Consider the following 14,945-nt stretch of genomic DNA (forward strand, 5'->3'; position numbering starts at 1 on the left):
GCTGTCTGCTGAGTCCTGCGTGCTGTCTGCCAACTCCTCTGAACCAGTGGCCTCATCCTCCTGGCTGTCTGCCACGTCTTCCTGGCTGTCAGCCAGGCTTTCGCACTCACTTTGTGCCGCATCTCTCCCATCTGTGGGAGCAACGGCTGGCCCAAGCCCAAACGCAACACCATGTAGGGCTTTAAAATTGAATAACATATTTTCTACCCTTCCTATGATTAGCAAAGCACACAAAAATTATGCAAAGTGAGAGTGGCTGGGGGGCAACAGAAGGTTATTATCCACATGTAGGACTGTTATTCAAGTTCCTATTGGCAATCACAAAGCCACACTTTTTTTCCTTCTTTGAATTAAATTCAGGGTAGTTCATAGGCTGGATTAGATTAAATATAGGGGACACCACAAATGTCAATAACATTAAGGCAGAAACTTTAAAAGCCATCCAGCTCGTTTTAAAATGTTTTACTCCAGCAGACATTTGGTTTGAGGATGTAGCTGTGGGTTTGAAATGCAGCCAGGGAAAAGGGGGAAAAGACACATACCACCTCTAAATTGTGATGCTGGAATTCATGGGATTAGATTCCCAGTTTCCGGAAGGAGGAGAGGAGAGCAAGCCAGATGACCTTGGATGTCTGACATTTTTTTCATATTAAAGCTGCCAAGCTTACCCTTTGTGTATTGATACTGCATTATATTCCCCGGTTTGGGAGGGGGGTAGGGAAAATCTGTTTCCAATTTGTTTCTTGGAAAACAAGAACTACTGGACAAATGTAATCTTGGAACAAGAAGTGGGGGCTTTTGCATTCAGGTCCTTACCATCAAACACCACCTCGCCTCCTTCCGTTCCAGATTCGGTTTTACTGTTGATGTTTCGTGCAAAACCCAACTTGCGTGCCTCTTTCTGAATAATAATGGATAATCCAGAGAGGCCGTAGGCACAGGAAGTCTGTGTCAGGGTTGCAACTAACACCCGCAACCGAATAAGTAGGATGGGCTCCTGAGGGTACGGTCAGGTACGCAGAACCGGTAGAAAAGTTTAGAACTAAGACGCCTTAAACAAGATCTAAGTATTGACCACAAGATCATATGCTGCAACGTCCTTCCTGTCGGCAACTACTTCAGCTTCAACCAAAACAACACAAGAGCACACAACAGATTTAAACTTAATATTAACCGCTCCAAACTTGACTGTAAAAAATATGACTTCAGTAACCGAGTTGTCGAAGCGTGGAACTCATTACCTGACTCAGTAGTGTCAACCCCTAACCCCTAACATTTTCCCCTTAGACTATCCACAATTGACCTATCCAGATTCCTAAGAGGTCAGTAAGGGGCGAGTACAAGTGCACTAGAGTGCCTTCCATCCCCTGTCCTATTGCTCTCCTACATCTCCTATACCTTTCTTCTATTCCTATACAGTATCTCTTCTACTCTTTCATTGATATGTTCTATTACTATACCTTCTTTTCTATTATTTCTTAGATATATTTTACTATGGGTATCTCCTCTATAACCTTCATCATGTATTTTACTATGTGTATATAGATATATACCCACTAAAACCCTCATTTATTGGACTGACTAGATAGATAGATAGATAGATAGATAGATAGATAGATAGATAGATAGATAGATAGATAGATAGATAGATAGATAGATAGTTTGGTCAAGTACACAGAAATTGATATTAATTATATAGAGAGTAGAGTAGAAAAGAATAGAATAGATTAGATTAGAATAGAATAGAATTTTTTTGGGCCAAGTGTGATTGGACACACAAGGAATTTGTCTTTGGTGCAGATGCTCTCAGCGTACATAAAAGAAAAAGAGACATTTGTCAAGAATCATGTGGTACAACACTTAATTATAGGGGTCAAAAAAGCAATGAAGAAACAATCAATATTAATAAAAATCTTAGGATTCAAGCAACAAGTTACAGTCATACAGTCCTAAGTGGGAGGAAAAGGGTGATAGAAATGATGAGAAAAAACTAGTAGAAATAGAAGTGCAGATTTAGTAAAAAGTCTGACACTGTTGAGGGAATTATTTGTTTAGTAGAGTGATGGTGTTCGGGGGAAAACTGTTCTTGTGTCTAGTTGCCTTGGTGTGCAGTGCTCTGTAGCGACGTTTTGAGGGTAGGAGTTGAAACAGTTTGTGTCCAGGATTCGAGGGGTCAGTAAATATTTGCCCGCCCTCTTATATATCGAGGAGATTGAAGTATGATGGTCTAAATGATCAGATGTAATAAGATAAGAAGCAGCTAAAAGAAACTATTAGTTAATAGCTTTTTAAACACATATAAGAAATTTGAATAATTATTTATGAATACCCAATTCAAACATTTTCTTATTGTATGGTATTTTAAGATTGATGGTATATTATATTGCATATGTGATTGGTGTGGAAAAAAATTAAAAAACTTTTTCCTGAGAGAAAAAAAAAGTATACAGTACTGGTAGAAAATTTTTGAATTTTTTTTCTTTTTTCCCTTTCTGAGCTCTGGGTATGGTTTTTCCTATCGCAATAAATGAGGTTGAATGTGTATAATTTTAGAAGAGCTGTGTGTGCACATGTGCGAACATGGGCTGACATTATTTTATTTATTTTATTCATTCGATTTTTATGCCGCCCTTCTCCTTAGACTCAGGGTGGCTTACAACATGTTAGCAATAGCACTTTTTAACAGAGCCAGCCTATTGCCCCTACAATCCGGCTCCTCATTTGACCCACCTTGGAAGGATGGAAGGCTGAGTCAACCTTGAGCCGGTGATGAGATTTGATCTGCAGATCTACAGTCAGCTTCAGTGGCCTGCAGTACCGCACTCTACCTGCTGCGCCACCCCGGCTTATTTGCGAACCGGTAGGGGAGGTAAGTGAATACTACCATCCTGGTCATTGCTATTTCCCTGCAGATGAAAAGCCATGGAAAAGTAGAACCTGGTGGTCGCGGACCCTGAAACCCTCCCCTTCGAAGACCCTAGGCAACTTTTCTCAAAGGGGACAGTTGCCTCTGAAGAGGTCAGTCAGCACTGAGCGTTATGTGGAGACTCTTGTGGTGGCTGATAAGATGATGGTGGGCTACCATGGCCGGCGAGACATAGAGGAATACATCCTGGCTATCATGAATATTGTAAGTATTATAACCAAGAATGCTGCGTGAGAAGGTCCTTGGGAGGCAGGAGGTGGGCCCACAGCTTAGGTGCAGGTTTGTCTCCCAAGGTCACTCGCATATACCTTACACACTATGGGTAGTCCTTGAATTAGGACCACAATTGAGCCCAACATTTCTGTTGCAAAGCAAGACACTTGTTAAGTGAATTTATAAGTCACTTTCTTTTAATGCTGTTGCAACTTTGAAGGGTCACTAGAATAGAATGGAATAGAATAGAATAGAATAGAATTTTATTGGCCAAGTGTGATTGGACACACAAGGAATTTGTCTTGGTGCAGATGCTCCCAGCCAGTGTTCCCTCTAATTTTTTTTTTTTGGGGGGGGGGGAAGTATAGTGTCTGAGCGGCAGTCCCTTCGGGACTGGGCAGCACAGAAATAATAAATAAACAAACAAACAAACAAACAAATAAAAACCCCACCCTGTTTTGCCTCAGAGAATTTCAAAATAAAATACTGTACTGTGTGTCTATAACAGTGAGCTCATAATAGGGCAACTCTATCAATATCAAAATGCCACTTAAATAGTTGAGCTAGTTTCAAACTAGATTTTGATTTTCTTTCTCTCTTCCTTACTCCCATTCTTTTTCTTTCTCTTTTCCTTCCCCTCTTTTTTCTATCTGTTTCTCTCTCTTCCTCTCTTCCTCTCTCTCTCCTTCCCTCTCACTCTTTCCCTCTCGGCTTCTGGGCAGGTTTGGAAAACTCTGAGTTGATGATGATTTTTAAGTGAGCGATTGCTCACTGCTCAGCTTAGAGGGAACTATGCTCCCAGCGTACATAAAAGAAAAAGAGACATTTGTCAAGAATCATGTGGTACAACACTTAATGATTGTCATAGGGGTCAAATAAGCAATCGAGAAACAATCAATATTAATAAAAAAATCTTAGGATACAAGCAACAAGTTACAGTCATACAGTCCTAAGTGGGAGAAAAAGGATGATAGGAATGATGAGAAAAACTAATAGAAATAGAAGTGCTAAATGAAGTAGAGGACTACCATCATTTTCTACTCCCATTTTAGTGACCTAATGGTCTCCATATCTGACTAATCGCTGGCCTCTTCGTTTGCGGGTATTGATTTTCACATTTTCTTTTTACCAGATGTTCTCAGCTTAGTGCCATTTGGATATGTCAGGACTACAGCTCCCTAAATTCCTCTCCGAGGTTGGAATTTTGGTATTTACATGCCAAAGACCTTCAAAAGGCAAAACAGTGAAAAAAAACTCATTACAAAGGCTGACATGTCCTTCTCACATTCGTTCTTTATGCAGCTGAAGATTTCCAAGTCCCCAGTACTTTCTCCAATCTTCATAGCAATTACAATGTTGAGACTATAGAAAGAGTGCAGAGAAGAGCAACAAAGATGATTAGGGGATTGGAGGCTAAAACCTATGAAGAATGGTTGCAGGAACTGGGCATGGCTAGTTTAATTAAAAGAAGGACTGGGGAAACAGGATAGCAGTGTTCCAGTATCTCAGGGGCTGCCACAAAGAAGAGAGAGTCAAGCTATTCTCCAAAGCACCTGAGGGTAGAACAAGAAACAATGGTTGGAAACTAAACAAGGAGAGAAGTAACTTAGAACTAAGGAGAAATTTCTTGACAGTTTGAACAATTAATCCATGGAACAGCTTGCCTCCAGAAGTTGTGAATGCTCCAACGCTGGACGTTTTTAAGAAAATATTGGATAACTATTTGTCTGAAGTAATGTAGGTTTTCCTGCCTAAGCATGGGGTTGGGCTAGAAGACCTCCAAGGTCCCTTCCAACTCTGTTGTTATTACAATAGCTTATAAGCTTACATACCGCTTCACGGTGCTTTGCAACCCTCTCTAAAGTCAGTCTCTAAAGGACCACAATTGAGCTCAACATTTCTGTTGCAAAGCAAGACACTTGTTAAGTGAATTCATAAGTCACTAAGTCATTGCTTTTGAGTCTATTGCCCCCAACAATCTGGGTTCCCATTTTACTGACCATGGAAGGATGGAAGAGTGAGTCAACCTTGAGTCAGTCAGACTCGAACTCCTGGCAGTGGGCAGAGGTAGATGGCAATACTGCATTCTATCCATTGCACTACCATTACATTTCATAGCTAGAAGCCCAATTTAGAAGAAAGAGGATAATGCCCAGGATAGTGAAATCTGTTGGTGGGCCAGGATGGTGCTTGATGATAGAAACAGACAACTGATCATTATGAAAAATGTCTTCTGGGTAGGAGAGCATATTGGGAGAAGTGAGATATGGTTAAGCACGAATTCCCCCTTAAACATGCCTCGTTCGTTCATTCATTCATTCATTCATTCATTTATTTTCTTTATTTCTTTATTAGATTTGTATGCCGCCCCTCTCCGAAGACTCGGGGCGGCTAACAACAATAAATAAAATAATGTAACAAATCTAATATTAAAAAATAATCTAAAAAACCCCAATTTAAGAGACCAATCATACATACAGACATACCATCTGAGTATTGCATTGGCAGTTCTATGTTAGCAAAAACTTCAGAAGAGAAGGATTTAGGGGTAGTGATTTCTGACAGTCTCAAAATGGGTGAGCAGTGTGGTCGGGCGGTAGGAAAGGCAAGTAGGATGCTTGGCTGCATAGCTAGAGGTATAACAAGCAGGAAGAGGGAGATTGTGATCCCCTTATATAGAGCGCTGGTGAGACTACATTTGGAGTACTGTGTTCAGTTCTGGAGACCTCACCTACAAAAAGATATTGATAAAATTGAACGGGTCCAAAGACGGGTTACAAGAATGGTGGAAGGTCTTAAGCATTAAGCATATCAGGAAAGACTTAATGAACTCAATCTGTCTAGTCTGGAAGACAGAAGGAAAAGGGGGGACATGATCGAAACATTTAAATATGTTAAAGGGTTAAATAAGGTCCAGGAGGGAAGTGTTTTTAACAGGAAAGTGAACACAAGAACAAGGGGGCACAATCTGAAGTTAGTTGGGGGAAAGATCAAAGGCAACATGAGAAAATATTATTTTACTGAAAGAGTAGTAGATCATTGGAACAAACTTCCAGCAGACGTGGTTGGTAAATCCACAGTAACTGAATTTAAACATGCCTGGGATAAACATATATCCATTGTAAGATAAAATACAGGAAATAGTATAAGGGCAGACTAGATGGACCATGAAGTCTTTTTCTGCCGTCAGTCTTCTATGTTTCTATGTATAAATTCTATAAGCCTAGGGGGAAGGGAAAAATTTCAATTCCCCCATGCCTGACGACAGAGGTGGGTTTTAAGGAGCTTGCGAAAGGCAAGGAGGGTGGGGGCAACTCTGATATCTGGGGGGAGCTGGTTCCAGAGGGTCGTTCCTCTACCCTCTCGTTTTAGCTTGCAAAGTCCTTCCGTATTATGCCACCCCTGCAAAGGATGCCATTTCTGATCAGTCACGATGCTGAATCCATCTTCTTTTTAACACTGGTGTTTCCTTGTTTCCTGGAGGTCAGGTTGCTAAACTTTTCCAAGACTCAAGTTTGGGCAATATCGTGAACATTCTGGTGACCCGGCTTATCCTGCTGACAGAGGACCAGGTAAGGAGGGAATTCCCAAAGCAAAGATGGAGGAATGGATTATTTTAAATATAGCAGTAGCATTTAGACTTGTATATCGCTTCATAGTGCTTTTACCGCCCTCTCTAAGCGGTTCACAGAATCTGGCAGTCTCAAAATGGGTGAGCAGTGTGGTCGGGCAGTAGGAAAAGCAAGTAGGATGCTTGGCTGCATAGCTAGAGGTATAACAAGCAGGAAGAGGGAGATTGTGATCCCCTTATATAGAGCGCTGGTGAGACCCCATTTGGAATACTGTGTTCAGTTCTGGAGACCTCACCTACAAAAAGATATTGACAAAATTGAACGGGTCCAAAGACGGGCTACAAGAATGGTGGAAGGTCTTAAGCATAAAACGTATCAGGAAAGACTTCATGAACTCAATCTGTATAGTCTGGAGGACAGAAGGAAAAGGGGGAACATGATCGAAACATTTAAATATGTTTTTTGAATATATTTTTTCACCCCATTGTGCCCCTGTGCTGCCCCATTGTGCCCCTTTGCTGCCCCCTGCACATGCGCATAACCCCTCCACTACGCCCACTGAGCGTGCACACAGGCCTCTGGTATTCTAGTAGGTCTGTTGGGTCATTTTTTGGCATCCCTAGGGTTCAGGAAAGACTCCTGAAGCCTGGGGATGGTGAAAAACAGACCAATGGGCCAACCACAAGTTCAGAAACTAGCTTCTGGTTGGCCCATTGGCTCATTTTTTGCCATCCCCAGGCTCCAGGAGGCTTTTCTGAAGCCTAGAAAGAGCAAAGACGCCCAAAAAGAAGGCTGAAAATCAGCTGACATAGAACAGGTCCAAAGACAGGCTACAAAAATGGTGGAAGGTCTTAAGCATCAAACTTATCAGGAAAGACTTCATGAACTCAATCTGTATAGTCTGGAGGACAGAAGGGAAAGGGGGGACATGATCGAAACATTTAAATAGGTTAAAGGGTTAAATAAGGTTCAGGAGGGAAGTATTTTTAACAGGAAAGTGAACACAAGAACAACGGGGGCACAATCTGAGGTTAGTTGGGGGAAAGATCAAAAGCAACGTGAGGAAATATTACTTTACTGAAAGAGTAGTAGATGCTTGGAACAAACTTCCAGCAGATGTGGTTGGTAAATCCACAGTAACTGAATTTAAACATGCCTGGGATAGACATATATATCCATCCTAAGATAAAATACAGGAAATAGTATAAGAGCAGACTAGATGGACCATGAGGTCTTTTTCTGCCGTCAATCTTCTATGTTTGGTTGTTTTCTTGCAGACGTTTCATTAACCAAACTAGGTAACATCATCAGTGCTAGTGAAAACAGCCAAGCTCAGAGAGCACCAAGGACCTCTCAATTTCTGGAGAAATTTCCTTGGCACCTTTGCCTGTTTTGAAACGTACGAACCCTGAACAAACCCTGAATTATTTATTTATTTATTTATTTATTCATTCATTCATTCATTCATTCATTCATTCATTCATTCATTTATTAGATTTGTATGCCGCCCCTCTCCGAAGACTCGGGGCGGCTAACAACAATAAAGAAGACAATGTAACAAATCTAATATTAAAAATAATCTTAAAAAACCCCAATCCTGCAATTACAAATGTTCTCCTTTACTGATCTCCAAAGATCATCGGTGAGCAAACTAGCTCCGCATAACATCGTTCATGTTCAAGTTGACCTATTCTTCTTCTCCAGCCATCCCTGGAAATCAACCATCATGCTGGGAAGTCCCTGGACAGCTTTTGCAAGTGGCAGAAGGCTATCGTGAGCCTCAGCAGTGATGGGAACGCCATTCCTGACAACGGCATCGCTAACCATGATACTGCGGTTTTGATCACCAGGTAAACCTCTCATTTCGGGGAGGTAGGGTTGGAGTGGGTGGGGATGAAAAGCCATTACAGGCAGCCCTTAAATTATGGCCGTTCATTTAATTTAATTTATTCAACTTCTGTGCCGCCAATCCCGTAGGACTCAGGGCAGCTTACGACAATAAAAAAACAATACAATAGTAGACAATAAAAATAAGTCGAATCTAACAATAATTATAAAACCCCAATTATAATTCCAGCTAAAGTAACTCGGTATAAAAAACCCTTCTCATCCTTGTACAGCAGTACCTCTCCTTATGAACTTAATTCATTCCGTGACCAGGTTCTTAAGTAGAAAAGTTTGTAAGAAGAAGCAATTTTCCCCATAGGAATCAATGTAAAAGCAAATAATGTGTGCGATCGGGGAAACCACAGGGAGGGTGGAGGCCCTGTTTCCTCCCAGGAGATTCTTAGAGAGGCCCCATGGAGGCTTCTCCCCACCTTTTCTGGCTCTGTTTCCCCCCCAGGAGATTCCTAGAGAAGCCAAACGGAGGCTTCTCCCCACCTTTTCCGGCCGTGTTTCCTCCCAGGAGATTCCTAGAGAGGCCTCATGGAGGCTTCTCTCTACCTTTTCCGGCCCTGTTTCCTCCCAGGAGATTCCTAGAGAGACCCCACGGAGGCTTCTCCCTGCCTTTTCTGGCCCTGTTTCCTCCCAGGAGATTCCTAGAGAGGCCCCACAGAGGCTTCTCTCTGCCTTTTCTGGCCCTGTTTCCTCCCAGGAGATTCCTAGAGAGGCCCTACAGAGGCTTCTCCCTGCCTTTTCCAGCCCTGTTTCCTCCCAGGAGATTCCTAGAGAGGCCCCACGGAGGCTTTTCCGGTTACAGTTTTGGAGGCTCGGTTTTGTAAGTGGAATATGGTTCTTGAGAAGAGGCAAAAAAAATTTGAACAGCCAGTTCTTATCTAGAAAAGTTTGTAAGTACTGTAGAGGCATTTATAGGTAGAGGAGTTTACTTTCATGAAATAAAACCTTCCTGTTTCTTTCCTTCTGTTTGCTGGAATCCTCCTTTGCCTGACTCAGCTCTGAAATCCTGCAAGATACCCACTGTTTCTCTGGGGAACTACGTCTTTATGGGGAATTATATTTTTTGTCTCCCTTCAATCTTGATGCGCAAGATAAGGAAGGGAAGAAAAATATGCTAACTTGGAAAGTCTCGTCTTTCAACACAACTGCTTGAGCAATTGCTTGCGGATCTTCCCACCAAGTCCCCGGGGCATATTTATAAAGCCAAACCTTGGATGAAGAACCAACTGCCTTGTAAAACTTCCCTGTGTCTCATAAATTCCGCATCTCCAGATAACATCCTGCTGTGCTTTGCAGTTGGGGTTTTTTAAAAGGGCAAAAGAGTTCATTAGTTTGGTTTTGGCAAAAGTCACGCATGTTAGTAAGAGATCAACCACCAGGAAACTTAAAAAATTAAAGCTTAGCCCGTCTGTCCATATTCATATCCCATTTGTTGCCCACACAAAATTAGGAAGACTTTTTTAAAAAAAAATATATTTATTAATATATTTTTTTTAAAGTACATAGTCATATATACAGATGAATCTACATCGCATATACATTCCTATCAACATTGTCTTCTAATTACTTTTAGATTTCTTGATGTTTTATTCCAATACTTCTTTTAAGTTTCTTTTTTTTGTCCATTGGTACCATTTTGTCCAGGTTTCATAATAGTCCGATTCTTTTCGATTATTAAGTCCCATTGCCAATCTGTCCATCTCTGCACAGTCGTATATTTTCTTGATAATCTCATTGTCTTCAGGTATTTGCAGATTTTTCCAGTTCTATGCAAATACAATCCTTGCAGCTGTTGTAATATGCAAGCTTAAATATTTTACATTTTTAGAATAGTTACCTCTCATAATACCCAATAGAAAAAATTCTGGCGTATATTCTATTTTTGTATTTGTTATTTGACACAACCAATTATTTATTTTTTTCCAGTATTTTCTTGTCTCTGGACATAACCACCATAGGTGAAAGAAGTGTTTTTACATTTCCAACACATTAGGCTGTAATTTTTGTGCATTTTAGCTAGTCTTTTGGGTGGAAGATGCCAACGGTATAGCATTTTATATTGGTTTTCTTTATATATTGTGGATTTTGTTAATTTAATATTTCTCTTCCAAATCTGTTCCCATTCCTCTATATATATATTATGGCCTATGTTTTTCGCCCAGGCAATCATTGTACCTTTAACTATCTCCTCTGGTCTTTCATATTCCATCAGATATTTATATATTTTAGATATTGCTTTTAGGAAGACATTTTTTTTGCAGTGGTGGGAGGTATCAAATGTGTCTGATTCGCACGTAAATGAAAGTGCGATTCACAGAAACAGTGTAGCACCTTTATTGTTTATTAGTCAGAACTAATACAGACTGCCGGCAGGCTGCAGGGAAGCCACTTTTAAGGGCTTCCCTGAAGTCTGCTAGCCACTGACAACAGTTTATTTCTCCTGCCGCTAGATTAGCCAATCAGTGGCGGTTATGCAAATCGATACTATGTACATCTGTACGTAACAAAATGGGGTGAAGTTTCAGCAAAAAGGAAGAACCAACATTTGGAGTGACAGCTATTAAGGATGCTAAGTTTGACTGTGTTGTTTGCAAGGACAATGTATAGACAATTACAAGGATGCATGATTACACCAGCAAGCCTTCCGTCCCCTGTCCTATTGTCTCTTTATGTTTAACTAGCATCATGTATATGAATACTATTATTTCTAATGTTTTTCTAATCTTTTATTCATGTATATTAATATGATTATATCTTTACATACCTATATTATGTACTGGACAAAACAAACAAATAAATAAATAAATAGATAAAAAATAAAACGATAACCATGATGTTATAGTGGTCAGTTGGCTAACAGTTGCTCTGGTTACTTTCAGAGGAAACCTGAATTTCCCAAAATATTCCATGAGCTGAAATAGAATCTGCCTTTCTGACATGTTTTGTTTGTTTGTTTGTTTGTTTGTTTGTTTGGTTGGTTGGTTGGTTGGTTGGTTGGTTGGTTGGTTAGTTAATTAGTCCAATACACAATACACATTGAAGAGAATAGACAAGTAGTAATATATATAAAGAAAAGGATAGAAGAAAAGATATAAAAATAGGGGAGAACATATACGAAAGGAAGAAAAGATATATGAGATAAAGGAGAGACAATTGGGCAGAGGACGGAAGGCACACTAGTGCACTTATGTACGCCCCTTACTGACCTCTTAGGAACCTAGAGAGGTCAATTGTGGATAGTCTAAGGGAAAAATATTGGGGGTTAGCGGTTGACACTACTGAGTCAGGTAATGAGTTCCACACTTCGACAACTCGATTGCTAAAGTCATATTTTTTACAGTCAAGTTTGGAGCGGTTAATATTAAGTTTGAATCTGTTGTGTGCTCTTGTGTTGTTGCGGTTGAAGCTGAAGTAGTCCTTGATAAGCAGGACGTTGCAATACGGTGTTCTTTTCAAAACAGTTTACAAAGAGGCATAAGGGAGATCTGTTTTGGAGAAGTGCAACATTACCGGACTCAATAGTGTCAACCCCTAACCCCCAACATTTCTCCCTTAGACTATCCACGATTGACCTCTCCAGGTTCCTAAGAGGTCAGTAAGGGGCGTGCATAAGTGCACTCGTATATATCATATATATTTTCTTCCTTTCATATATCTTCTCCTCTATTTTTACATATTATCTTTAAATATATTACTTCATGTCTATTCTCTTCCATATGTATTGTGTATTGGACAAATGAATAAATGAATAAATAAATGAATAAATAAATAAATAAATAAATAAATAAATAACATAATGATGAGTGGTTTCCAACAATTAAAATCAATTTCCTTTAATTCAGTATTTCTCAATTATTTTCTATTAGCCCCCCACCCCCAGGAAGAAGTAAACATTTTGTCTCCCCCTCCCCCCAACTCTCCACCAGGACGATTGTTTGCAATACAGTGGAACCCCGACATAAGAGCTGCTCTACTTAAGAGCAACTCGAGATAAGAGCTGGGAGGGGAGAGATATTTTTGTTCTACTTACAAGCCCAAATTCGAGATACAAGCGCCAAGGAGCTGTCTCCTGAAGCCAAACGCTAACTTCCGCGTTCGGCTTCAGGAGACAGCTGCGAAGCGGCGCGCGTGTTTTAAAAGGTTGCAGCCGGCCTGGGGGGCTCGGGGGGGTGCTTGCACTTTCTTTCTTGCTCTTTTTCTTTCTCTCTTTTACCTTCCCTTCCTCTATTTCTTCTTTTCTTTCTCCTTCCCACCTTCTTCCCTCCCTCCCTCCCTTCACTCATTCCTCTCTTACTCTCCCCTTTCATAAGTTTCCTTGCTTCCTTCCTCTGTTCCTGTCCCTTCCCTCTTTCCTTCCTTCCTTCCCACCCTCCGTCCATTCATTCACCCATTCCTCTCTTGATCGCTTAAAGCCGGTCCCTGGTGCAAAAAGGGTTGGGGACCTCTGTCCTACAGGATTGGGTGGCAGAGAAGTTGAACATATGTAAATTTAAAAGTTTAAGAAAGTTTACAAGTTAAGTGAAAGAAACTTCATTATTCATTTATATGTACATGTACATTTCTTCATTAGAAACATGTCTTTCTGCATAATTTAGACTAACTTTGTGAGTTTTTTGAGGGCTGGAACCAATTAAAATTATTTACATTAATTCCTATGGGGAAAAGTCGTTCGAGATAAGAGCTGCTCGACTTAAGAGCCCAGGTCCGGAACGAATTAAACTCGTATCTCGAGGTACCACTGTATTCAGCATGTTTACACTGAAAAACCTCAAGCAGTTTATCAGTGTGATCAGGGTGTAATGTGCTTATTCATTTATTTGGCTTCATGCTGTCCACTACCAACATTTTTAGACACAGTAAACATACCGGCCTTTCCTCGACTTACCCCGTAGTCACAGTGAAGCCAAGCGCTACACATTCCTCTTAGCTTTTGGGAGACTTACATTTGTCTCATTATCTCCATCTCTCTCCTCCTTTCTTTTCATCCCTGTTAAATATTTTCCCATGGTGTCTCTTATGGGTTTGTTATCTTCACTTCATATCTCCTGCTCTGTGCTCTGTGCTGTTTGGTGCAATAAACTTCTAATCCCTGCAATAAATCACATTCCCTGGTGTCACGCCCCCCCCCCCCCCAAAGTGGGCCCACCCCACTACTTGGGAAACACTGCTTTAATCCCTCTCAGCGGTCCAATTTATTTTTATTGATTTATGTTTACCCTGCCTTTATTATTTTTATGAATAGCTCCAGAGGGCAAACATTCCAAATACAGTGTTCCCTCGATTTTCGCGGGGGATGCATTCTGAAACCGCCCACGAAAGTCGAATTTCCGCAAAGTAGAGATGCAGAAGTAAATACACCATTTTTGGCTATGGACAGTATCACACTTTAAACCCCTAAATTACCATTTCCCATTCCCTTAACAACAATTTACTCACCATTATTACTGGTACTCACCATTGAATAAGACACTTAGTGATCCTAATATTTATAAACATAATTATTTATTAGCAATAATTATTATTTTTTTGTTATTTATTTGCAAAAATTATTAGTTTGGCGATGACGGGGAAAACCATGGTATAGGAAAAAACCCGCGAAGTATATTTTTTGAAAAACCGTGGTAAAGGCCATTCGCGAAGTTCGAACCCGCAAAAATTGAGGGAACACTGTACTTTTTCCTTCTCCTATTTTTCCAACAACAACAACCCTGTGAGGTAGGTTGGGGTGGGTTGAGAGAGAGTGACTGGCCCAAAGTTATCCACCTGGCTTTCAATGATGAATTGCAAGGTCCATTTTATTTTATTCAAGTTTAAGTTAAGTTTAAGTTGTACTATATTTGTATGCCGCCCCTCTCCGAAGATTCAAACATTATTTTCAGGAGACGGTTGTAAACGTACCCGCTGATGAAAACACAAATATTGGCATCAAAATTTAGACTTATATACCCCACCCACTCTTTTTCATAGATTCTTCATTTGGTGATTATTTTTCCAGGCAATAATCCTGCGGAAACCACAGCTAGCTTAATCAGTGTAATGGAATCTGATCTAATATGGCATTTTTCTTTGTTTCTTCCTTTCTCCTAGATACGATATTTGCATTTACAAAAACAAACCCTGTGGAACTTTAGGTACGTAAAAAAATGTGCCATCAAACGTTTTTCATTGTAGCCTACAGTAATTATTTTATGCAAATTTTTTTGAAGTGGAAAAAATGTATTTAGGCTGGGATTGTACAACTCAGTAACTAGTCCAAAATGGGGTTTGCAGTAGTGTCTGTAACAGGGGCAACTTTAAGACTTGTGGACTTCAACTCCCAGAATTCCTTAGCAGGC

The 14,945-nt window shown here is 40.3% G+C and overlaps 1 protein-coding gene across 1 annotated transcript in view; it reads left to right on the forward strand.

Annotated features, from left to right (window-relative positions):
* Positions 1-14,945, forward strand: part of LOC139164453 (A disintegrin and metalloproteinase with thrombospondin motifs 10-like) — a 234,460-nt gene that overhangs the window by 154,232 nt on the left and 65,283 nt on the right. The window contains 4 exon segments of the mRNA XM_070746611.1: positions 2,913-3,130; positions 6,628-6,711; positions 8,416-8,561; positions 14,698-14,741. Of these exon segments, the coding sequence (XP_070602712.1) occupies positions 2,913-3,130; positions 6,628-6,711; positions 8,416-8,561; positions 14,698-14,741 (492 nt within the window).

The sequence above is a fragment of the Erythrolamprus reginae genome, chromosome 1 (assembly GCF_031021105.1).
Source record: "Erythrolamprus reginae isolate rEryReg1 chromosome 1, rEryReg1.hap1, whole genome shotgun sequence".
NCBI classification, from domain to species: domain Eukaryota; kingdom Metazoa; phylum Chordata; class Lepidosauria; order Squamata; family Dipsadidae; genus Erythrolamprus; species Erythrolamprus reginae.